The 25,692-nt window shown below is 39.6% G+C and overlaps 1 protein-coding gene across 1 annotated transcript in view; it reads right to left on the bottom strand.

The window, feature by feature from the left end:
• Nucleotides 1-707: 707 nt before the first annotated feature.
• FREM3 (FRAS1 related extracellular matrix 3) overlaps nt 708-25,692 on the bottom strand; it is an 88,171-nt gene continuing 63,186 nt past the window's right edge. Inside the window, exons 6-8 of the mRNA XM_043568135.1 lie at nt 15,889-16,140; nt 4,258-4,407; nt 708-1,084 (exon numbers count right to left, since the gene is read on the bottom strand). Coding sequence (XP_043424070.1) covers nt 843-1,084; nt 4,258-4,407; nt 15,889-16,140 — 644 coding nt within the window. The 3' untranslated portion in view covers nt 708-842. The remainder of the gene's footprint in view (nt 1,085-4,257; nt 4,408-15,888; nt 16,141-25,692) is intronic.

Here is a 25,692-nt window from a genome sequence, read left to right as displayed (position 1 = left end):
TTGCAAATAGGTTAAGTCATGTCTGAAACAGATTTAAAAAGCATTTGTCAAAGAAATACCTAAAAGATATGACGGGAACGAAGATGTGTTTTTCAAAATAGTTGGGAAACTCGGATTTATGGGGTATTAGCTAAGGCATGCTGTCGGTAATTTATATTGCCAACTTTAAACTTCTTTAAGAACTAATTGGGCAGTTTGGGGATTACGCAACTCTTCAACTTTTCTTTCTTCTCTTTTTTGATACTTGCATTAAAAAAATCATTTTATTGCTTTTTTAAAATCATCTTTTATAAAGGCATTTGCAAAAGAAGGGAGAGGTGATGAAAGGATTTTCCTACCTAAGTGGCTCTGATAAAAGGACTTGTGGAGGAAAATTGAGCAATTCGCAAAAAGGAGCTTTCAGCGCATGGGCAAATTTCAGTTAGGGCACTCTTATCACAATAACCTGAAAAACTGAAAGAGGGTGACAGTATGTATGTGGGTGAAAGGTGCTTCACGTTGAGCATCAATTGGCAAAGAGAAGCCGACCCTTTTGTTCTTAACTTTTGATTTAATTGATGACAATGTTTTTCACGAGCTTTAGAAACAAAGTAAAAGAAAATAGGAAAAGGAAAACAAGAACACAGTCTAATCTTTTGTGGGCTCAGTCCTCTCTCTGTATATGTGCATATCTCTGTATCCATACAGTCACATAAGCTATATTTGTGTATATCACCAGCATACATATAACATCAATAACAGTACAATATCATTGATATTCCAGAGTTGCTAAGCTGTTAATACAGTACAGTTTCATTCTGTTGTTAGGAGACATATTTTGGCTGTTAAGTCCTTAAAGTCTTTCAATCAAAGGAACTACAAGTACTCTGCTTACAGTCAGTGATGGTGTCATTGATGAAAATGGTGGTTTTATTTGGTTCTCCAAGCACTGCACCCACTGGCATCTGGAGAACTAATTCAAACCTCTCTGGACCCTCCAAGATGGGTTGTCCCAGGTCATCAAGGATTGTCACTTGGAATATCTGCATATGCACTCCTGGTGCAAAGCCCAGATTTCGGCTGATGCCAACATAATCTATTCCAGCTAGTGGGAAAGGAAAGGTCAAGAGTGAGACTGTAGGATTCACTTTCACAAGTTTTCTTTCAAAGAAAAATTTTCTTCAGGGAATAATCACATTATCCCATATACACAGCAATTTCAGAATCATATTTTGTGGGCTCAACCCCCAGAAAGAGAAAGTTTCCATATTCTACTGAATGCCATGATAGTCTCTCATCCATGAGCATGGGACATCCTCATCAGTGTTCTCCATGTTGAGACCAGGCACATCACTTTTTAAGTACTTCCATAAAAATCCCACTGATAGACTGAAGGTTCTCTGAAGGCAACTTCAATTTGTAGTGAAGAATTTATCTTTTTAATTTTTATTGTTAAGATAACTATCAGGAATTTAATTTTCATTAGGTTTCACTCATTCACCTTTGCTAGATATTTGGTTAACCTTATCACATTCTGCTCAATTTTACTAAGTCATGGAGTTGGTGCCACTTTCTGCATTATTATTTTGTAAGTTAGTGCACCTAATCATATAATTTCTTTGCTACTTATTTAAAAAAGTCGTCAAATGTAAAGACAGCAGTAAATTATAACCAATAGAATACAATAGAGAACCCTAGGTAATATAAATATATTAATAAATCGAGGAACAGAATATTTATATTGTCTCAAGGTATCTCTCCATAAAATAATTATTAATTGCAAAGGAAGAAAAATAACTTCACAGTGGGGAGACCTGGAAGATACCACTTAACCAAGTGATCAAAGTTAACACCACCACTAACAGGATAAATGGAAATGGTGTGCCATTTGATTGGCTCCAGTGACAACACAGTGTCATCTCTGCAACTTCCCTGCCAAAGATGCAGAGCCTGAATCTAATTATAAGGAAACATCAGACCTGGTGGATCTTGAATGAGGTGTTTGGATTAAATTGCAGTAATTTTATCAAGTTAATTTCCTGATTTTATGCTTGCATTGTGGTCATAAAGGAAAATATCTTTGTAGGAATGGCAATCTAAGTTTTCAGAGAGATGGTTCCAAGTTTATTGGCAACCTACTCTCAATGGTTCAGGAAAAAAAAAACAACCCTGCTTTTCCTGTACTTGTCACTTTTCTGTAAGTTTGAGATTGTTGCAAAGATATTTTTTAAAAAAGCCATTAAATAATTACATTTAAGAAAGACAAAGCAAGATTATGCTGAAAAATACCAGGGCAGGAGAGTAAGGAAAAGAGACTTTTGGATCTTTTACACTTTGGTTCAGGTCTTGAGTTTATTGCTTACTTGTACCAACTACTGAAACTCTCTGAGTCTCAGTTTCTTTAATTGCAAAATGGGGTAATTATTGCTCTTTTACAAGGTTGTTGTGAAGATTAGAGATAATACAGCAAAGATTCTAGCATGGAATCTGGCAAATAGTAGGCATCTAGTACAAAGAAATTGTAATTATTATTTATGTAACAAGTTATAATGATATAGTATAACTATGTATGCATACTTATTATTGTTAATTAACCAAGCTGAGCAGAAGCCTTAAAAAAATTTTTTTTAACATTTACTTATTTTTGAGAGACAGAGAGAGATAGAGCACAGCAGGGGAGGAGCAGAGAGAAAGGGAGACACAGAATCCGAAGCAGGCTCCTGGCTCTGAGTTGTCAGCACAGAGCCCGACGTGGGGGTCAAACCCATGAACTGTGAGATCATGACCGGAGGTGAAGTTGGACGTTCAACTGACTGAGCCACCCAGGTGCTCCACAGATGCATTATTTCTATTAGTCCACCCCCACCTGAGAGCTAGCAGAAGGGTCATTACTTGTATGCAAAGGGATTTATCTAAATGAATTCGAATTTTATTTTCCCAACCACAAGCAAAATAGCCCAATAAGCCAATTAGTCTATTTATTTTTGTTTCCACAAACACATAGAGAGTGAAAAATGACCTCTGTAAATTAAGAAAAAGAAAGAAGAGAAAAGAAAAAAAAGCAATAAGAAAAAACCAAAAACCCACTAAAAAACCTTGTACGGATCATTACTGGTTTCATGTATCATGTGCTATGATATAATCACTGGAGAGTTATAACATGTGAATTCTTCCAAGAGCAAGCACCGTGCCCTAAATCTGTCTTTATTTTCCTTCTTTATATTCCTGTTTATGGGTACATGCTGAAACTGGGCTTACAATTTGAGAGGTCAATAAAGATTTTATTCTCTTGATGCCTCATTAGTTAGTGTAGACTTTAATATTGCTGGGTTTTATTTGCAAGATTTGTGCTTTTATCTTAAAATATTCTCATGTGCCTTGGATATCCTGAACTGATTGTCCATGACCCAGGAGACTAAAAGTTCCCAGATGACAAATGAGAAAATGTGGATATCATTGTAGATGGAAATTTCCCTTTCTTTTCCTGTTGAATTATTCTGTGTTTTGGGTTTTTGTTTGTTTGTTTTATTTTTTGGTAAAGCAGCCGACAGGCTTGCCAGAGCAGGTAGTATCCAGAACTGTCTAGCTCCACTGTCAGCCAGGCCTTAATTGTCCATATCAACAGGGGCAAAGGTGAGTGGGCCATGAAGACACGATGCTTAAGCCAAGGAAAATGCCTGAGTCAGAGTGCAAACCTCCTATCCTTCTAGGGTCTAACAGTACCTGGGTTTCCCTGGGAGACGGGCCTGGTTCAGCCATTAAAGAGGTATTTTGGTCTGAAATACTGTTACGAACAGCTTTTAGTATCTACAAATATTCTGAACTTTGGAAAATTAATTTGGGTCCATGACAATCCAATGGGTAATGAATGGATCATAAAGTCTATTTTATAAACAGCAAAAGTCATTACATACACAGACCATCTATGTGCTCAGGTAGGAGAAACTTAAAATCAGGGTCCATTAACAAAGACCAGGCATACTACACTTAACAGACTAGTCTCCACCTTATACATATATCTTGATAATGATATATTTTTTATTTAAAAAAATGTTTATTTATTTAGTTTTGAAAGAGAGAGCATGAGAGGGAGGGGACAGAGAGAGAGGGAGACAGAGAATCCCAAGCAGGCTCTGTGCTATCAGCACAGAGCCTGATGCGAGGCTAGAACTCATGAACCATGAGATATGACCTGCACTGAAATCAAGAGTCAGATGCTCAACCAAATGAACCACCCAGGAACCCCATGACACATTTTTTAAAAAATGGCCCTCTCACCTTCTGCTGATGCTGGCTCTGTCTTCCTGGAGCGTACAGTGACAGATGATGCTTGTGAAAGGTCAGGGCCTGTCCTCCAGACACAGATCTCTAAGGAGCCAGCACTTTCATCGACATGATACTCAGCATTCCCAAAGTGCAGGGTAGGCTCTAGGGAGGCACCAAAGGACAAATTAAGAATACTTCAGCCCACCAGGCCAACTATCTCATTGGCCCTGTGACCCTGGATGTTTGTCACAATTATCAGACTTGACAGATCCCACAGACTGGAGAAGGAAAAAACAACACACACACACACACACACACACACACACATCCATGTCAGAATCACATGCCACAAATTTGACTCCAGGAGGTGCAGTGAGATAAGATCAGCTAGAATTATACTCACTTTTCTGTTTCAAGAGATTTCTGTCATACAAAGAAATTTCTCTGTTGGGGAAAATTGGTCAATTAGCTGTAACTCAGGCAAGTCAGTTATTGTTTGGGAAAAGATGGTGGGGAATTTACAAGGCTTTTTCTCAGGAGAAAGTGCTTTTTATGTTGAGGGACAGTCTAGCCAGGGTTCTGAATTTGAGGACTGCTGCTGTTCCTTTTTTCATAACACTTGTTGATCACAGGGATAGACACAAATCCTAGGGGGTGGCAGGATCCCATGAGCTGAGATGTCAGAAATGCTCCACTGGAGGCAGAGAAGGGGGTCCCTAGATAGAGTAGGTTGAGGAAGCCAAAGTGGAAATCAGACTCTGGGGGGCAGGTAGAAGGGTAGCCTGTATCTCCTGAAGGGAGGAAAAGTTTGACAATGAGAAAGTTAGGACTTTTATGGGTATACCTATTTATATCTTGTTCTCGGTGTTTTAAAAAGTAGCCCCTGAACTTAGCTGACTATTTAAAGCTTACACAGGTTTAGCTAGCTGTTATACCAGACAGCTATACTAGCTGTCATGGAAAGGTTTTAAAATGAATGTTTGTGTAGACTGTGAAATCTGGAGGCAAGAAAAAAAATGTAAACACCAAGAAGCAGCTTCACCATGGAGGAATGACGCCAGAGAGAGTAAATGGAAAGTTAACATTATAGAGGTGACATCTTTGCAAGCATAACGCAACACGGGAGCATATCCGGATTAAATTTAAAATTTTGGAAGGTGGAAATCAAATTTAATAAGCATTATTTACTCAGGATGTATTTTAGTAGATTTCTTAATGCTGAGGAAAGTTTTACTCAAAGTTTTAACATGGCATACAAGACCTCTCCTTATCTGACTGGAGTCCACTTTTCTGAAATCACTGGGCACCACAACTGGCCCTGTGCCCTGTTGCACTAAACAGCTCACTGCATACCCAACACACTGTGTGTTTCTGGGCCTTCATTGTTGCTGGTGATTTTTCCTGAGCTGGAACTCTCTTCCCAAATATCCGATTTCACACATTTCTACTCATTCTTTAAGAATGTGATTAAGAGTTACCTGCTCTGGGAAGCCATATATAACTTACTCAAGAAATTCGGCATTCTTTACCCCATGCTTCCTAATGTTCTGAGTAGCTCTGTGCCTGAGGGGTGGGGCACCCTTGCTATGGGCTCACCGTAGATGGGAGGACTGCGCTCACAGAAGAGAGGGGGGGGGATTCTGTCTTTTCTTCTTGCCTAGACCTTTCAAGCCATCTCCCCATTGCTGCCGATGAATATTTCAGGTACTTCCAAGCTTGGGACAGGACAGAGGGAGGAAAGGCAAAAGGAGCAGGGAAGTTCTTTCTCAGTGGCTATCATGGTGATCACATGCTCTGGTCTTAGACGACGGAAGAAAACTGATTCTCTTTCTCACAGGCACTTTTGTGTGTTCTCTAGAGAGCCCTCACTCCCGTAGTTGTGTATTTCTCATTTGCTGTTCCCTTGATGAGGATGATGCATCTCTACTCTTGTGGGTCACTTAATCATTCCTCAGTCCTTTAGCATTGGCAGTGCTTCTGCTTAGGCTCGTTCACCCCTCTAGATGGCGCCTGCAGACAAGACCTAAGACGAGTTCATTCTGGCTCTCTCCCCTGTGTGCCTGGCTCACATTTGGTCCATGGCAACCTTTCTGCAACTGTTGCCTTGACAAACTCAAGGAATACTATCTAATCCTGATGCAGCCCCTCTTTTTTGCTCATCCATCAGAGCACCCGACCAGCTTGACTCCTACATTGTGATTTTCCAGGTAGAGCCAAACGTCAATTCGCTGTGTCCTCCATATTGTACATGACACACATTACTTCCCAAACGGTCTCCTTAGAACTCTTTCTCTTAAGATGCCTGGGTGGCTCAATCCGTTAAGCATCCAACTTTGGCTCAGGTCACGATCTCACAGTTCGTGAATTTGAGCCCCGCATCGGGCTCTGTACTGACAGCTCAGAGCCTGGAGCCTGCTTCAGATTCGGTGTTTCTCTCTACGCCCCTCCCCTGCTTGCGCTCTCTCTCTGTCTCTCAAAAAGAAATAAATGTTAAAAAAAATTAAAAAAGAACTCCTTCTCTTGATTTATGACCTCTGTAAAGAGTTAAAATGTTAAAGCTACCAAGCTAACATGCTATTCTGTGTTTTTATGACAACCTTACACACTTCTCAGGGTCAGGGACTGTAGTCCAAGCGTACCCGCAGTGACACGGAGGCTGGTGTATTACAAGTACTGAAGAATTTGTCAAAAAAATAATTTTAACTCACTTCTGTTATATTTTGAACTTATTACAAAGGGGTTTTTTTTTGTTTTTTGTTTTCGTTTTTTTTTTAGGTTGGGACAAAGTGATCTGATATTTTAGCACAGAACTTATTCTGTATTATGTATAGGGAAGGGCAAGAGGTAAGAAAGAGAAAACATACTTGGGTCACATATGTCGCTATGCAGAAAAAAAAATGTGCCAAGCCTCTAGGAATATAGTCAGATGTAAGATGTAAGAGGAGGATAGTGCCACTTGGAAGAAAAATAATGAAACCCTCCTGAGATGCTCTGTGTATGGCGCATCAGGAGATTTGTTGAAACGGAGAAAAGACCGTCTCTGTGTTGCCCAGCAGTGTCTCCAGTTATCTTTGTCCTAGGTCTGTCTAAGGAACTGAGGTGATGGCAGTAATCCTTAAGGGCAGGCAATTATGAGAGCATGACCCCATCACACTTAACGTTAAATTGATTCCACAGCCGTAGATGCGTTTTTATCTCCTTTCAAAGAAAATGATGGTTGTGACCCCAGCACACTTACATTAAATTGATTCCACAGCCATAGATGTGTTTTTATCTCCTTTCAAAGAGAATGTCCTTTAAACAGAAATAGGGAAAAGGAGTATGACAAGTTGGGAAGTGAAGCGCTTAAAAGAGATATGACCGTCATGTAATTCAGTGGAATTCAATGTCCAGATTCAGGGAAATTTCTTGACAAGATCCAGAAAGGACTTTCAGAGGAAGTGACAGAAGCACTATTGGTAAACATTGAGAAACCACTCAGAACAGGATAGATGTCAAAAGATGGAAGGTAGGAAAATGTCTTTTCAGTTGCCTCAGCAGAGAAAATAAAATCCAGAAGCAAACTGGTAAGCTTAATATCTAGAAAAATTCTCAAACAGTTTATTTAAAATGATTTCTGAATTCTTAGGAAAGAAAGAGGTGATGCCTATGAGTCAATATGAGTTCTTTAATATCAGGCCTCACAAAGTCAAATTCAATTTTGTTTTGTTCAGTTAAACACCTACTGAACATCCCCTCTGTGCTCTAAGCACTGTGGTAGCTAATGGGGATATAGAGGAGTAGGTATTTTTTGCCCTCAAGGTATTTTTGGTATAAGAGGGCAGCCACACCAGTTTCAATCAGCTGACCCCTGCGTGCTTGGACAAGAGAAGGCACAACCTCAAGGCTCAAAGGAGGAGTCCTGGGAGGAATAAAGCTGTGCTGGAACTGAGGATGAAGGAGAATGGACCAATGGGAAAGCTGGGAGGAATGTTCCAAACAGAGTAGCTAATACGGAAAAGGCATATAAGCCTGAAGAAGCCTAGTGTCTGGGGAGAAATGCAAGCCTTTGTTTCCTAGTGATACATGAGATGAGAGTAAAGGGATGTTGGGAATGCATTAGAGAGGAAGGTAGAAGCCAGATACTGCAGGGACTTGGATCAATTTGAAGTAAATGAGTCTTTACTTTTTAGACTCTATAGAACGTGGGAACCGATTTTAAGCAGTGGAAAGGTGGTTGGTTTTTGTTGTTGTTTTCTGTACATCTGTCTAACTTCAGTGTGAGCTACAGATTGAAGGAAGAGTTAATGTTACCAAGTAGGAAGCTACTGCAATTATCCAGGTGACACATGAGCATGGTTTGAAGTACATACTAGTATTAAGGTTGAAGGGGGAGATGAATGGGTTAAGTGTCCTGAGCAGCACCCAGTGGTTGGATGTAGGCAGCTTCTAGGATGCCCTGGGGGTGTGGGAGTGGAATTGTCGATAGCTTAGTTGGGAATATAGGAGGGGAAATAGTCTAGACCAGGAGTAAGAGAGGGCAAGATGATGACATCTGATGGGACATCCAAGTAGACAGGTCTAGAAAGGTTTAATGTGTGAATCTGGAGTTCAAGAATCAGGGCTCGAGATAAGATTTGAGGGTGTTAGGCACACAAGTTGGAGTCCATCCAGTATAGATGATATAATCATCCAATATGGATGAATAAAGAGAATTGTAGTGGGGGAATCAACCTTTAGGGAAACTGGCAGAGGGGAAAAAGTGCAAAAGAGAAACAAACAAAAAAAAAGAAAAGAAAAGAAAGAAAGAAAAAGGAAGGACAGACAGACAGATGAATGAAAAAACGGATTGATGGCAAGAAAGGGGGAACCAGGAGTATCAAGAGCAGAGAGTTTTGAGAAAAATGAGTGGTCACGACGTCAAATGTAGTAAGCATTTCCAGAAAGATATGGGCAAGACAACAGTGGCAATCAGTACAAAACAAAAAAATACATCTTATGAAACTTTAAGCTGCAAAAAGTGAACTATGGCACCCAAGTTTAAGAACAAAAACAGTGGGGTGTTTGGGTGGCTCAGTTGGTTGAGCATCTGACTCTTGATTTCAGCTCAGGTCACGACCTCATGGTTTGTGGGTTCAAGCTCCACATTGGGCTCTGTGCTGATGGTGGGGAGACTGCTTGGGATTCTCTCTCTCACTCTCTCTCTTTCTCTCTCAAAATAAATAAAAAAACTTAAAAAAAAAGAACTGAAATAATTTTTTCTATTTATGAAGCCTGTGGCAATTGCATTATAATATGAACAACCCTATACCGCACAGTGATACTCTTTCTTCTGAATGGTTTCCTAGTTTTACAGCACAGAAAAAGGTCTTTCAGGTTTTAAAACCATTTATGTGTTGAACTTTATCTTGGTCTTGCAACAGTATTAACCACATAAAAAAAAAAAGTTGGATGTGCTGATTTCACCAAAATGACACCTTGTTTATATGCAATTTCTTTACACAATTTTTCTTTACAATGTTTTCTTAAATCTGTCATCATTCTGTTCAATACCCATTCAATGATAAAGATACTAATCTATGTGGCAATCTTTATAGGCAAATTTTATGCATGTTATACAAATCTTATTGCCTTAGTACAAAACTAACAGCCCTCTATGAAACTGGACATCAATTCTTTCTTTGTAGCAGATTACAAGTTTTCAAATCACATCATAAAAACTGAAAGAAACATCCTCAGTAGAAAACAGGAACCTGCTATAAGTGTTTAAATATAAAACAGACACAATTTGCTAATTAAAAGTGTCCTCAGGGGGCTCCTGGGTGGCTCAGTCAGTTAAGCGTCTGACTTCTGCTCAGGTCATGATCTCACAGTTCGTGGGTTCAAGCCCCACATCGGGCTCTGTGCTGACAGCTTGGAGCCTAGAACTTGCTTCGGATTCTGTGTCTCCCTCTCTATCTGCCCCTCCCCAACTCACACTCTGTCTCTCTCTCCCTCAAAATAGATAAACATTAAAAAAAAAAAAGTGTCCTCAGTTTCCTCCTGCCCCTGGTACAGGGCCAGTGGAAGTTAGGGTCTGAAGCCTACCACGCATTCATTTAGCTCATACTTATTGGCCATATTCTGTGGTATCTGCCCTCATCAGTTGCTGTTTTTTATAAGGGATTCTGTGGTAGTGCAGGGCCAGGATCTTGGATGGTTCAGTTGCCTCTGCTCCTGAATGATTTCTTTTCTTAGTGTTACTCCATGGTAGTTGCCTTTACAAAGGTATTCCTGTAGGTGACCCATCTGACAAGGGGATATTTGATCTCTGTTTAAGGAAGCAAAACACTTCTCAGAATCTAGCTAAATAGAATAACAACATTTCATCCCTTAAAAGGTACAGCACAGGGAATACAGTCATTGGTATTGTAATAGCGTTGTATGGTAACAGATGGTGGCTACCCTTGTGGTGGCACATCATAACATATAGACTTGACCATCACTATGTTTTACCCCTGAAACTAATGTAACATTATGTGCCAACTATATGTCAATTAAAAAAATTATCTAAAACAACCCAAACCAACCAAACAAAAAAAACCCATTGCATTCCAATTCTAATTAGAAAAAAAAAAAAAGTTTTCCTTCAACTGGCTTGGCCACATCTTTAGATTGCTGGATAGTTGGCCTAAATGAAAACCTACTTCTGCTACAAGATGATGGACTGACTCGACATGTCTGAACAAAGAAAGCATTATTGGTTCTTAACAAGTGCCCAGACTATGGCAAATTACACACCAAATCCTAACCCTGGAAAATGAGTATGCACTTTGCTCAATATTTTCCCAAATCGTCAATTTTGTAAGACACTTGTTATTCCTGACCGAAATGACAACTATATTACTGCCTGAGATAGACTACACATTAGAGTTTGATAAAAGTTTAGTGCTTAAAAACTGAATTAGAGGAATTGTCATTTAACATCAGTATTCCAAAAGATTATAATCACGTGGTAGGCACACTAATAATCACTATGGCTATTTCTCAAGGAGAAGGTAAAATGGTACCATTCAAAGGAACCAGTAGCATCATGAATGGCAAAATCTCTGAATACCTTTAGTCTAGTGACTAAAGTGGAAGAAGCACCCATAGCAGTCATTCAGGGGCAGTTGTTACCTGAGCGCCACCACCGGGACCTGAAAGGGGAGGAAGTCACAGCTTAGAATTTTACAGAATACCTTTGCTGAAATATCATTAATTCTGACCGTGGAATTGGGATGTTTTAGGACACTTACTCAGTACAGTCCATCTGGGGCTACAGGGAACGTGACTGTGCAGCCTCAGCAGAGTGGGGCTAGATTAGTATGGTCACATCTGTAGCAAAATCGCTTTATGAAGTTTACTCTGTGTGGGGCCTAGAAAAGAGAAAGCAGCCAGAAGAAAGAATGGGCTGCCCATTTCCAGCCATGTTAAAAGGAAGAGTATTCTGACCATGGACCTTGAGAGTCCAGGACTCCCGACAGTCTTTGCCCAGGCTAGATAGAGGTGGTTCTGTGGCTTGATGGCATTGCTAAGATGCACATCAAACAATTTCCTGCTTATAAGGTCGTTGCCCATGTAGTCTCCTTTTTTTTTTTTTTTTTTTTTTTTTAATTTTTTTTTTTCAACGTTTATTTATTTTTGGGACAGAGAGAGACAGAGCATGAATGGGGGAGGGGCAGAGAAAGAGGGAGACACAGAATCAGAAACAGGCTCCAGGCTCTGAGCCATCAGCCCAGAGCCCGACGCGGGGCTCGAACTCACAGACCGCGAGATCGTGACCTGGCTGAAGTCGGACACTTAACCGACTGCGCCACCCAGGCGCCCCCATGTAGTCTCCTTTAATGAGTGGGTACTGGGGTTTTCTCAGCTTAGCAAAGTGCTCCATCATCAATAAATGTTAAAGGATCTGAATGCAAGTTTCCTGGATTCAACCATTACTAACAGTGACTTGCTCAGAAAAGTATGTAGCGATTAAGATTGTTTATACCAAACTAAAAATCTTCCATTATTTCTGTACATGATTGTTTCCACATTCAAGAGATGTCATGATTTTGAGAAGTCTAGGTAGAGATCAAGTCAGATGTGACAGGAAGGCAAGAGAAAGACCTTATTTGACTTTGTGGTCCTGTGCTAAGTGCACAGTAGGTCACTATAAATGTTTCTTGAATGACTTAATTACTTAAGAATCTACTAAAATCATTTCAAACAATACTGTAAGTTAACAACTGTATCATATACTGGATTTTGTGTTAATTTTCTTCCTTTTTGTTCTATTTTTTTCCCTTTCTTTTTATATTTAGCATTGGAGAGTGACATCATTTCTCCATTCTAAACATGGTAAGATTTAAAACTACTAAGGTTTTTAGGGGTACCTGGATGGCTCAGTCAGTTGAGCGTCTGACTTCAGCTCAGGTCATGATCTAGCAGTTCATGAGTTGTGAGTTCAAGCCCCACATCGGACTCACTGTTGTCAGCACAGAGACCACTTTAGATCTTCTGTCACCCCCTCTATCTGCTCCCCCTCCACTTGTGCTCTCTCAAAAATAAAAAACAACATTTTGAAACTACTAAGGTTTTAAAGTAAAAAGTAAGTGGGGATATGTCAGGACTCAAAGAGAAAGTATTTCTCTTTGAGGGATTAGGACATGGACTTATTTGAGGGCCATTATTCAGCCTACCATATTGACCAATAGACTTGAATGTCCACCCCTTTGACAGTTATTCATTTCTTACTGTACACACAAACACTGAGATTTGGGTTAAGAAGCTCGGTCCAAGCTCTTCCATAAGGTGGGTCCAAGAGTAAACTCACTTTTGAGCACACCAACAAAGTCATAGTCCATTCTGAGCCCTGTGAAATTTCTTGCTTAGCTCTGATGTGTGTTGGATCATTTATGCTCATCTCTGGTATTTGTAGTTTTGCAGGACACTCTGGTGTTTTGATAAACTCTTAAAAAGTGTTAGGGAAAGAGGTTGTAAGAAATACACTTCTCACTGGGAAAAAAAAAGAGAATCATTGAAGGTTGGACAATCTTAGTCTTTACTTTTGCTTTAGTTTTTCAGGATGATTTTTAAGAAAAATTTCTTCTTAAATGTGTGGGTAAAATTGCAGTGTACTTCCTTATCAAAGTGTAACTCATATGCTTAGAAAATGTTACAGCATGAAAAACTATATAGTGTACAGACATTATTTTGGGGGATCTCCTAGAACCCAAGTAGAAAAAATAGCATGAGTCAAACAATAGGAATTTATTTATCTGGAGGAAGCCTTGGAGAAACAGAAAACAAAATGGGTAGCCTGAATCAGAAGGCCATTCAAATTCAGTGATTAGCCGTTTTACCTGACTTTTTAGGAGCAGTATTTTAACACAAATTTTTAAGTTCATGACAACATTTAAAAAATACTCAAATATTCTATAGGGTATTTCATTTTATAGGTATGAATAATGATTAACTAAAGCCTTAAGAAGGACTTCAAGAACCGTCAAATTCTAGGGGTGCCTGGGTAGCTCAGTTGGTTAAGCATCCAACTCTTGATTTTGACTCAGGTCATGCTCTCACAGGTTCATGATATTAAGCCCTGCATCGGACTCTGTGTTGATAGCATGGAGCCTGCTTGAGATTCTCTTTCCCCCTCTCTCTCTGCCCCTCCCCTGTTCATATGCACTCACACTCTCTTTCTCAATACATACATACATACATACATACTTTGGGAAAAAAAAAGAAACATCAAATTCTAGAGTTGGAAGCATCCCTAGAGATAACACATTTAAACCTCCTTACTTTATGGATTGGGAAACTGAGCTCCAGATAGCTTGACCTGACCAACGTCACCTGGAGAGGTGGTAATGCCCAGCCTCAGAATGCCATCTAATCTTGCCTAGATCTGAACACAGCAACTCACGGCCGCTCACATCCTGACAGAAGCATGTTTGAGAGATGAAGCAGTCTGAGACTGGTAATGAGATAGTCTGATCCTGCTCCTGGCTTTATCAACATTTTCTCTTGAAAGTGCCTCTTGTAGAAAGGGCAATTGAGACCTAGGAAAATAATATTGGGCTTGATACTTTGTATCACATCTGGGGCATGGGGTTGGTGTTGAGGAGTGAGGAGACCCCTTCTTCTCTGGCCAAATTTCAGCTGGGATACCCTGGAACTAGAGCCAAATATTTTGTCACATAGGGTAGGAAGAAAAGTCTGGATGCCTAGACATGGGAGCTCCATGGTACCCTTGTGCCATTTGAAGAATCATGTACTTATTGTTATGAGCAAGCCCCCTTATGCTGCTAAGATGAGGGTCACTGTGGGCAGTCCAGGTTGGAGAATCAGATACTTAACTTTGGTCCTATTCTTGGCTTCTTTCTAAGTCTTGGGTCACATCCTTAGGCTGTTTTTTTTTAATAAATTCATACACAAATATTTTATCTTCCTGAATTATTTTTTTGTTCTTGGGGTTGGTGATATCTATGTATTTGACAAGCCACTCACAGTCTTTGGAGAAAGGAACATTAAATAGATTTATCTCTCAACTGTTGAAGGACAATGTAATAATAAGGCAGTTATTGCCAAGAGTTAATAAAAGTAAAAGGGAGCCTACAAGATGGGAGAAGATATTTGCAAACAACATATCTGATAAAAGATTAGTATCCAAAATCTGTAAAGAACTTACCAAACTCAACACCTGAAAAACAAACATCCAATTAAGAAATAGGCAGAAAACATGAATAGATATTTTCCAAAGAAGACATATAGATGGCTAACAAACACATGTAAAGACACTCAACATCACTCATCATCAGGGAAATACAAATCAAAACTATGATGATCTATCACCTCACATCTGTCAGAATGGCTAAAATTAACAACACAAGAAAAAACAGGTATGGGCAAGGATGAGAAGAAAGGGGAACCCTCTTGCATTGTTGGTGGGAATGCAAACTGGAGCAGCCACTCTGGAGAACAGTATGGAGGTTCCTCAAAAAACTAAAAATATAAATACTCTATGATCCAGCAATTGCATCTTTGGGTATTCATCCAAAGGATACAAAAGTACAGATTTGAAGGGGTACATACATCCCAATGTTTATAGCAGCACTATCAACAATAGCCAAACTATGGAGAGAGCCCAAATGTTCATCAACTGATGAATGGATAAAGAAGATGTGGTACACACACACACACGCACACATATGCACAATGGAATATTACTAAGGCATCAAAAAGAATGAAATCTTGGCATTTGCAATGACATAAATCTATTTATGCTAAGTGAAATAAGTCAGTCAGAGAAAGACGAATACGAAATATTTCACTCATGTGGAACTTAAGAGACAAAACAAATGAACATATGGGAAAGGGGATGGAGAGAAGAGAGGGAAACAAACCACAAGAGACTCAATGATAGAGAACAAACAGGGTTGACAGAGAGGGGTGGGTGGAAGATGGGCTAGCTGGGTGATGGGTATTAAAAAGGGCACTATTGTGATGAGCATTGGGTATGTGACATGATGAACCGCTGAATTCTACTCTCGAACCCAATACTGCACTATATGTTAATTAGCTAAAGTTGAAAAAAAAAAAAAAGAATCATGCAGGTTACCTAGGGAAAAAAAAAGAGTTGAAAGCAGGAAATCGACTTACCATCATTAGGATCAGCCAGGATAACCACCTTGGTGGTGGGGAACTGGGCTCCCAGTCGCCCTCCCACTGGCAGGCTCAGTGAAACACTGAAGGATTCCTCCTCTTCATAGAGGGAGTCATCGATGATCAAGACCCGGCAGCTTTTCTCAGCCTCATCCTTGTCAAAGTGGAGGATGCTGGCGCCATCTTCTGGACGGGAGACGTAGTCAGAGAAAGATAATGCAGTTGAAGGAATGGAACCTGAGGCAGAACCTGTAGGAATATGAGATGGAACAGAGAAGGTGAGAAGAAATGGAATTCCAAGTAGGAAACCTGTTCCCCACTGGTTCTTCAAACTATTTTTAGGTAACGGCATGGAGCACAATGCTATCTGAATTATAAATCACACTTATCTCTGACAGTCATAGTTATTAATATTGTACTTAGAAGGCTTTCAGAACAGTTATTTCACAGTTAGTGGTCTTTAAATAGGGTACATAGTGAATAAGTTCTGTTAAATTAGGGGCTAAATAAACTGAAGGATCATAAAATACTAGGCTTGGTTTAGCTTAATTCGTTCATGTTACAGATGGGAACACTGAAATGCAGAGAAATTAGGATCAGAGAGTCCATGCCATGGTCGTGGTACAGATGTCTTCCTGTCTCTCCCCTTCCCATAGCCACAGAGCTACAGAGTACTGTCTACATAATCCAACACTTCACGCCCTGACTAGAGTTCCTTGCATGGCACCAAAATGCAGCCACAAAATTACTAGTTATTTTAGAAGAAGTACAGGGTTGATTGGAAGATTTCAGTTTCGATGCACTGTGTTTTAAATTTTATTGTAATGATTTACATACATTAACATTCACAAATTTAAACGTGCCATTTGATGAGTTTTGACAAATGTATACAGTCATGTAGCCATTATCACAAGCATAATACAGAACATTTTTATCCACCCATAAAAGATGACATATTCTCCTTCCCTGTCTCCCAGCCCTAGAAACCACTAATCTGTTTTCTGTCACTACAGATTTACTTGCCTTTATGAGAATTTCATATAAATGAAATATACAGTTCTTACTCTTTTGTGTCTGATTTCTCTCATTTAGCACAATGTTTTTGAGACTCATCAGGTTTTTGTTTTTCCTTTCTATTACTGAATAGTATTCTCCATTGTATGACTATACCACAATTTATTTTTCTACTTACCACTTGATAATTTGGGTTGTTTTCCATTTTTAGCTCTTCTGAATAATGTTGCTATAAATATTCTAGTACAGGTCTTTGAATGGATATATAATTTTATTTCTCTTGAGGACATACTTAGGAGTAGGATTTCTGGGAATTAGTGCAATTTTTTATTGTGGTAAAATAAAAATAACCTAAAATTTACTATCTTAACCATTTTTAAGTGTACATATCAATAGTGTTGTTTATTCACATTATTGTGAAATATTTAGATTTTTTTCATCTTACAAAACTGACACTCTATACCCATTAAATAGCAACTCCCCATTTTCCCCTCCCCTCTCAGTCTCCAGCAACCACCATGAATTTTCAACTCTAAGTACTTCATGTAAGTGGAATAACACAGTATTTATCTCTTTTTTGTGACTCTCTTATTTCCTCTAGCACAATGTCTTCAAGGTTTTATCCATGGTGTAGCATGTGATAGGATTTTCTTCTTCTTCTTTTTAATGTTTATTTATTTTTGAGAGAGACACACACACACAGTGCAAGTGGGGAAGGAGCAGAGAGAGGGGAGACACAGGATCCGAAGCATGCTCCAGGCTCTGAGCTGTCAGCACAGAGCCCAATACGGGGCTCGAACCCACGAATTGCAAGATCATGACCTGAGCCGAAGTCGGATGCTTAACTGACTGAGCCACCCAGGTGCCCCAATTTTCTTCTTTTTTAAGGCTGGGTAATACTCCATTGTACATATAAATCACATTTTGTTTATCCATCCATTTGTCCATGAATACTTGGATTGCTTCACCTTGGCTACTGTGAATAATGTTGCTATGAACAAAGGTGTGCAAATATCTTTTCAATTCCTTCCAACTTCTCTGGATATATCCCCAGAAATGGAATTGCTGGACCATATAGCAGTTCTATTTCTAATTCTTTGAGGAACCTCTCTACTTCCATAGCCGTTGTACCATTTTATAATCCCCACCAAGAGTTCAAGTCAGTATATTTTTCTGCAGTATTAAAAAAAAATATCAACACAACAGGTTTAGAGCTAAAAGAGTAAAAAGTAGTTACAGTAATTTAAATGACCTAGCCAGACCAGATTTAGGTAGAATAAAGACTGTAACATTACTCAATATATTAAATAAGCACTTTTTGAAAAGAATAAATATTTCTCACCACGCTTCTCCTTAATAAGAAGCAATGGGGATATGACAGTGAGCTTCTGAACTGGACATTCTAGTTTTGCAGGTGTCTTTCTTATTTGTGGCTATGGTATATACATATATACAGGCTAACACCAATGTCCACTGCCTTCCTGCTAATGTGCATTGATATAAATATAAGTTGATATCGATGAATGTGTGTTTGATGTATACACACAGCTTGTCAGAAAGTGAAGAAGATTCCTAAATTGACTTCATAGGTTTTGCTCGGAAGGGCACTAACTCACAAAATGTTTCAGGATGATTTTTCAATAGCACAAATTTTAGAATTATCAGGTAGTAGCAAATTGACTGTTTTTTTTTTTTTTTATTCTGGGAACCTAAAAATAAAGGTTAGAGCTGGAGGGATTGATGGAAATAAAACATGTTTACAAAGGCAGAGGGCAGTAACTTCTAGGTGTGGATAGCTATCCTGGGGGATTGTCATTTGCTGGGGAAGCCAGCCAAGCTCCAGCTCCAGCCTGTAGTTTGAAATTTATTCCTTCATGATGTTCCCTCCCACTTCAGTCCTGTGAACTCCATGCTTGGAAGAGCTCTGTGAGCCAAGTCAGGAAGGAGAGGCTGGTTCCCAGAGTGTCAGACAGGGCTATCAAGAAGTGTTAGAGAGAGGCCCTCCCCAACTAAATAGAGAGGTAAGTGCCTACAACACAGAAAGTTCACAGGAACACAATGAGACACTCCGTTGATTAGGGAGACTTTTTAGCCTTCAGGATATACACAAAAAATGGGGAAAAGCAATAAACTCTTTCAATAATCAGATTAAAAAACAACCTTTGAGATGCTTTTTTAAGAGCCCAAAGTTTAAAAGGGATTATACATTGGAGAATACACTTTTTAAAAATTTTCCCTAGTCGTCTGGCATGCAGAATGTTGATATGACAGCTGAAGTGAGAAAACATCCTTATCAGAAACTGCACATTTAGCTCCTCAGGATAAATACCAAAAGCAGATATACACTGGACTTGCATAGTAAGTATCTAATGCTATCTTTATTAAATAGCAGCTGTCTTTATGAAATCTCTTTCTCAATATATTTTGTCTAGTGAATAGTCAAATAAGGATTTATCATAGTTCATAAAACAAAAGTGATTGGGATTTTTCCCTTTTCTGTTCAATTTTTTCAGCTGGCTGATCCACTTGGTGAAATAGACATTCGTGTAATTAGGTAGCTTTCTGGGTTCAATGAAAGATTAAAATATAATTGTTATTGAAAATCATTTGGCTGTGAAACTCGACTCAAACCAAAAGTAAAACAATATATTTTAGCATGTTTTTTTAAAAATTTTAAAACAACAAGCATTGATAGAGAAAGGTAGTCTAATTTATATCTCATTTAATAAAAAAATTCAGTTTATTTAAGTGGTCCATTCTTCCTAGGATTCTGGAAATTTAATTTTGGAAAACCAATGATCAGTTATGTGTAACAGGCAAGAAGAGAGAATACTGGTATTTATTTTAGTTAAAAAAAATTAAAGCTCTGTTTTATTGATAGCAGGTTAAGATCCCCAGGAATTAAGAGAGAAAATTTTGTTCTGAAAACATCAAATATAACCTGAGTTATAAGATCAGGTTCCTTGGCAATAGTCTGTACATCTCTTTTTTAATAATAAAGCATGTCCAAGGAGCATGAATGTGGTTCCAGGTTGTTTTCAAAAAGATGCTTTAGCAACTGAGCCTCAAATCTTGTTAGGCCACTTGACCAGTGGTTGTTCTATAGCATTCTTGCAAGGAATATTAGAGAAGGCTCTCCTATAATATGTCTCTTGTTCAGACATCACTAGGAGTGGGAGAATCTATGAAGTTATTTAAAAAAAAATTGTTTCTTTACAGAGACTATATGGCTCAGTTTCTGCAGCTACATAGTACATTTGCTTTATAAAAATCATAGATGGTACTTAAAGTCAGAGAAAGTTCTATCAAGAAACTACACTACAGGTTAATTGAATCACTATATTACAGTATTTGATAACTTTCTGAGGTGGCTAGGGCACTTTATCAATGAGAAAATTGAGGTAGAGAACTCCCTGATTGACTCTCCATAAGTAAAATATTCATCTCCTGATGGGGCATCTTTTACTTCCCCACATTATCTTTAGTTATTATAGTATTTAATTGTAAATTCTTTTAAACATACAAATTTCATTTAACATAGATTTTTTTTTAATAGGGCAGCAAGACAGAAAGTCACTCTTCTTTGGAAAAGCAGCATTTAACTCCTGGTTGAAGCAGGTTATTGTCAGAAGCCCCAGGCACAGTTCATTTCATGCCCAGGAGGGTCCATGATTGGGGGAGGTGCAGGAGCAAGTGGAATGAAAGAAAGGCTGGGAAAGGCTGGGCTGGAGCAGCACCAGAAGCTCTGTCTAGAAGAGTCTAGAAGAGTTACCAGTAGTTTGGCTGACTACTGGGGTGTACTGGGGTGCTCTCCCACTACAAATCATCTAGAGGAAATAGTATTCTAACTTTTCTATGCTCTTAGGAATAAGGAAAATCACCAGGGCCAGAATAAAACAAAAGCAAGATCTTAAAGCCCCCAAACTCCAAATGCCATAAAGCTAGAGAAGGGAATCCCACTCGGAAGCTGGTGTCATCCTGACAGCAAGTGCAGCCTCACACTTCAGGGGAGACTGGGCCCCGGGCCGAGGCTCCATCAGAGAGCAGAATCTGAAACTGTACAATTAAGTCTGGGGATGCAGGGGAGCAGGAGTGTTTCTGGGTCAGCGCTGCTCTTACATCCTGGAAGAAGCAACACAAATCCTCCTTGGAGGAAAGCATCCTCAAGTAAAGCCCTCAGATCTTTCACAGATTCAGCCAAACAAATGTGAGAAAATCTTGAACGCATAGAAAAGACAGATCACTGCAAAGATGACTTTAGACCATGGGCAGGCTTTTCAACAACAGCACAAGGAGCTGGAAGATGCTGAAGTGTTAAAATGCCGGAAGAAAATAACCGTCAACCTAGAATTGCAAGATGGAAGTTGAAATAAAAACATGTTCTGATAAACGAAAAACTGAAGGAGTTTACTCCCAGCAAGCCTACAGTTAAGGAACTTCTGAATGATCCAAAGGACCCCCCCCCCCAAAAAAAATGCAAGGTATAACTTCTATAAACTACAAACATACCTATACTCAAAGAAACAGAAGTAAAAAAAATTTTTTTTAACGTTTATTCACTTTTTGAGAGACAGAGACAGGGTGTGAGCAGGGCAGGGGCAGAGAGAAAGGGAGACACAGAATCTGAAGCAGGCTCCAGGCTCTGAACTGTCAGCACAGAGCCCGATGAGGGGCTTGAACTCACGAACTGTGAGATCATGACCTGAACCAAAGTCGGATGCTTACCCGACTGAGCCACCCAGGTGCCCCCAGAATATTTTTTTTAAAGAAAAAAAAGAGAAGGTCTTTTGTTTGGATGTACTTGGAACCTGCTCAGAATAATTTGCTTTCTGTCTCCTCTTTAACATGACCCAGAGAAACAAGCCTATCAGAGAAGTGGGGCTGGGCCGTGGCTTGTGGCTTACCACATAGTCCCTTACAACTGGAGAAAGTTGATCATTTAAAAACCTCAACATATTTGACTTGGGGCTGACCAAAACCACAGGATGGTTCAGAACCAGTCCTGGGATGTTGATTTTAGGTTCTGTGGTTTGCTCTTCATTTGCCTTTTTTTTTTCTCCCAGTAAGAGCAGTTTCCTAACAAGGATGTAACTAATGAGAAGAAAAAGATGGATATCATCTATCTTGACAATAAAACAGGGCCAAGAACTAATTTGCACACATCCTTTCCCAAGGTATCTTTGAGCTTAAGACATTTCTCTAGGGAGTAATAGTTCTCACTCATCGAGAGAGTTTATTCCTTCAGCTCTTCTTCTTCTCCCAAATAAATTTTTTAAATATTTACTTATTTAGTGCAAGCAGGGGAGAGGGGCAGAGGGACAGGGAGAGAGAATACTAAGCAGGCTTCATGCTCAGGTTGGAGTCTCATGTGGGGCTTGATCCCACAACCCTGGGATCATGACCTAAGCTAAAATCAAGAGTAGGATGCTCAACCGACTGAGCCACCCAGGCACCCCAAGAATTTCTTTAAAGTACGATGCCCCCATATCATTGTGTGAGAATACTGATGATGCACAAATCGGGCAGGTAGCAAGTTCAGGCAATGCCATGGCAGACTGAAACTTTAATGGTGGGAACCTGACATCCCCATCAAAGTACAACATAAAACTAGCCACTCATTTCATCCACTTATTTCATCTACATCTGTAAGTGTAATACAGTTCTAATATTTGTGAATTCCTACTAATGTACAAAGCATGAGTTTGCTTTCCATTCCACTGTTTATAGAGCTTATGTGTATTTTATTCGTGAAAATAAGAATGGGTAAGGATTTATTTTAATGAGACTTCTATAAGGTTTAAAAGACCAAACTAAACTTTCATCCCCTGAGATGTTTAAGTATCTGTGGGGATTAGATGAAGATAAATACCGCGATGCCACTCAAATGCACATACAGATTTATAAGTTCTTGTTCCACAGGATGTGCAAGAGTCAGGATGTGATCATGAACACTGGGGCTTTGTTCTCCAAGGGGAAAACCCTGGCCTTTTTATTCTTTAAAAAATTTTTTTAATATGAAATTTATTGTCATATTGGTTTCCATACAACACCCAGTGCTCATCTCAACAGGGCCCTCCTCAATGCCCATCACCCACTTTCCCCTCCCTCCCAACCCCCATCAACCCTCGGTTTATTCTCAGTTTTTAAGAGTCTCTTATGGTTTGCCTCTCCCTGTCTGTAACTTTTTTTTCCCCCTTCCCCTCCCCCACGGTCTTCTGTTAAGTTTCTCAGGATCCACATAAAAGTGAAGACATATGGTGTCTGTCTTTCTCTGTATGACTTATTTCACTTAGCATAACACTGTCCAGTTCCATCCACGTTGCTACAAAAGGCCATATTTCATTCTTTCTCATTGCCAAGTAGTATTCCATTGTACATATAAATCACAATTTCTTTATCCATTCATCAGTTGATGGACATTTAGGGTCTTTCCATAATTTGGCTATTGTTGAGAGTGCTGCTATAAACATTGGGGTACAAGTGCCCATATGCATCAGCACTCCTGTATCCCTTGGATAAATTCCTAGAAGTGCTATTGCTGGGTCATAGGATCTATTTTTAATTTTTTGAGGAACTTCCACACTGTTTTCCAGAGTGGTTGCACCAGTTTGCATTCCCGCTAACAGTGCAAGAAGGTTCCCGTTTCTCCATGTCCTCTCCAGCATCTATAGTCTCCTGATTTGTTCATTTTAGCCACTCTGACTGGCGTGAGGTGATATCTCAGTGTGGTTTTGATTTGCACTTCCCTGATGAGGAGTGACAAGCATCTTTTCAAGTGCCTGTTGGCCATCTGGATGTCTTCTTCAGAGAAGTGTCTATTCATGTCTTCTGCCCATTTCTTCACTGGATTATTTGTTTTTCGGGTGTGGAGTTTCACAATTGTACCAAGAATCATGAAATACCTAGGAATAAACCTAACTAAAGATGTAAAAGATCTGTATGCTGAAAACTATAGAAAGCTTATGAAGGAAATTGAAGATGATACAAAAAAATGGAAAAACATTCTGTGCTCATGGATTGGAAGAATAAATATTGTTAAAATGTCAATACTACACAAAGCAATCTGCACATTCAATGCAATCCCAATCAAAATTGCACCAGCATTCTTCTTGAAGATAGAACAAGCAATCCTAAAATTTGTATGGAGCCACAAAAGGCCCTGAATAGCCAAAGTAATATCGAAGAAGAAGACGAAAGTGGGAGGCATCACAATCACAGACTTTAGCCTCTACTATAAAGCTGTAATCATCAAGACAGCATGGTATTGGCACAAAAACAGACACATAGACCAATCGAATAGAATAGAGACTCCAGAATTGGACCCACAAAAGTATGGCCAACTAATCTTTGACAAAGCAGGAAAGAATATCCAATGGAAAAAAGACAGTCTCTTTAACCAATAGTGCTGGGAGAACTGGACAACAACATGCAGAAGGATGAAACTAGACCACTTTCTTACACCATTCACAAAAATAAACTCAAAATGGAAGAAGGCATTTTTTTTTACTGAAAGCATGAGAATTGTCTTTTGTGTGGGTCAAGATTCAGGTGCAGACCAGTCTGAGTTGTGTGCCAGCTAGGTAGAAAGTTTTCTGGGACTCCCAGTCTTGAACCTAGAGACCTTATTGGAAGTTGGGTCCCATTGAAGAGTTCTATGGGAAGCTAGATCTGGGTGTAGCTTCTCCCATGTTGGGGGGAGGCATCCCCTTATTTTAGTTGGCTCACTGCCAAATCTTCTGAACTTCTTAGTTTGCTCTGCTTGTCTTTCTACAATGTAGCTCGTTCCAGAAGTAGAGGGATAGGCAGACATTGGCAGTCTCTTCCAACTTAGCAATTGCAACTGATCTTCCAAGTTGGGCTTTTTACCACCTCATTCCTCTTATTTACATCTGGGAAACTCTAGAATCATTGTCTTCCAGACAGTATGGGTGTGGACAGAGAATATGCCACTGGTATCAGAAGCCAATCTGGAAGCGTGGAGCAGAGAATGAGTGCACTTTCTCCATCAGCTTCTTGGCCCACCTACAGCCACTCCCCTGTACGCCCAGGTCCTCATTCATTGTAAGACTTCAACCAGAGCCCTGTGTGGACTTGGGAGAGAAAGAGAAGCATAGCCTTCCAGGGATCACCTGGCAAGGACCTCAAAGGCTGTCTCACCTTATTATTTCTTCTTGTTGCTTTTCACTTCCCACATGGGGGAACAGCAGGTTAAAACTTAAGAGATTCTGAAGTTACATGTAGCTGGCAGTGCAGCTGATCCCTTCAAGAGGGCACTCTTAGTTACAGAATAGGCGACAGGGCAGTTCATCTCTAGACATACAGCTGAACACAAACATGAAGATCGTAAAGATGTACTACAGGGGCTTGTCCTTGTAGTTGGCTTTGAAAATCTCAAAATGAATTAACTGCTTACTGCCAAATTCCTTGTCCTCGGGGCAGAGGAGAACTTATTCTCATTCCTCTCCTCAACCTTGGCACTACTAATATTTTGGGTATATAATTCTTAATTGTGGGGGCTGTGCTGTGCATTGTTGGATGTTTAGCAAGTGTGAGCACAGATGTGGCCAGATTGGATATATGAACAGAGAGTGGTCAGACCATATATAAAAATAGGAATCTGACCCACCATCTCTCTGCAGCAACCAGTCTAGGAAGTGAAACCACTACCACTGTAACAATTGGCTTCAAATGGTCAGGAGTTAGTAACTGCCAGCTTCTCTAATTTTTGCCCAGGCTTCCGATTTAGGACCAACCAGAGAAAGCCAAATATACTTCCTTAATCTAATA

The sequence above is a fragment of the Prionailurus bengalensis genome, chromosome B1 (genome assembly GCF_016509475.1).
Source record: "Prionailurus bengalensis isolate Pbe53 chromosome B1, Fcat_Pben_1.1_paternal_pri, whole genome shotgun sequence".
Taxonomy (NCBI): Eukaryota; Metazoa; Chordata; class Mammalia; order Carnivora; family Felidae; genus Prionailurus; species Prionailurus bengalensis.
Note: the sequence above shows the minus strand (reverse complement) of the source record. Positions and strands in the feature narration are given on the sequence as shown.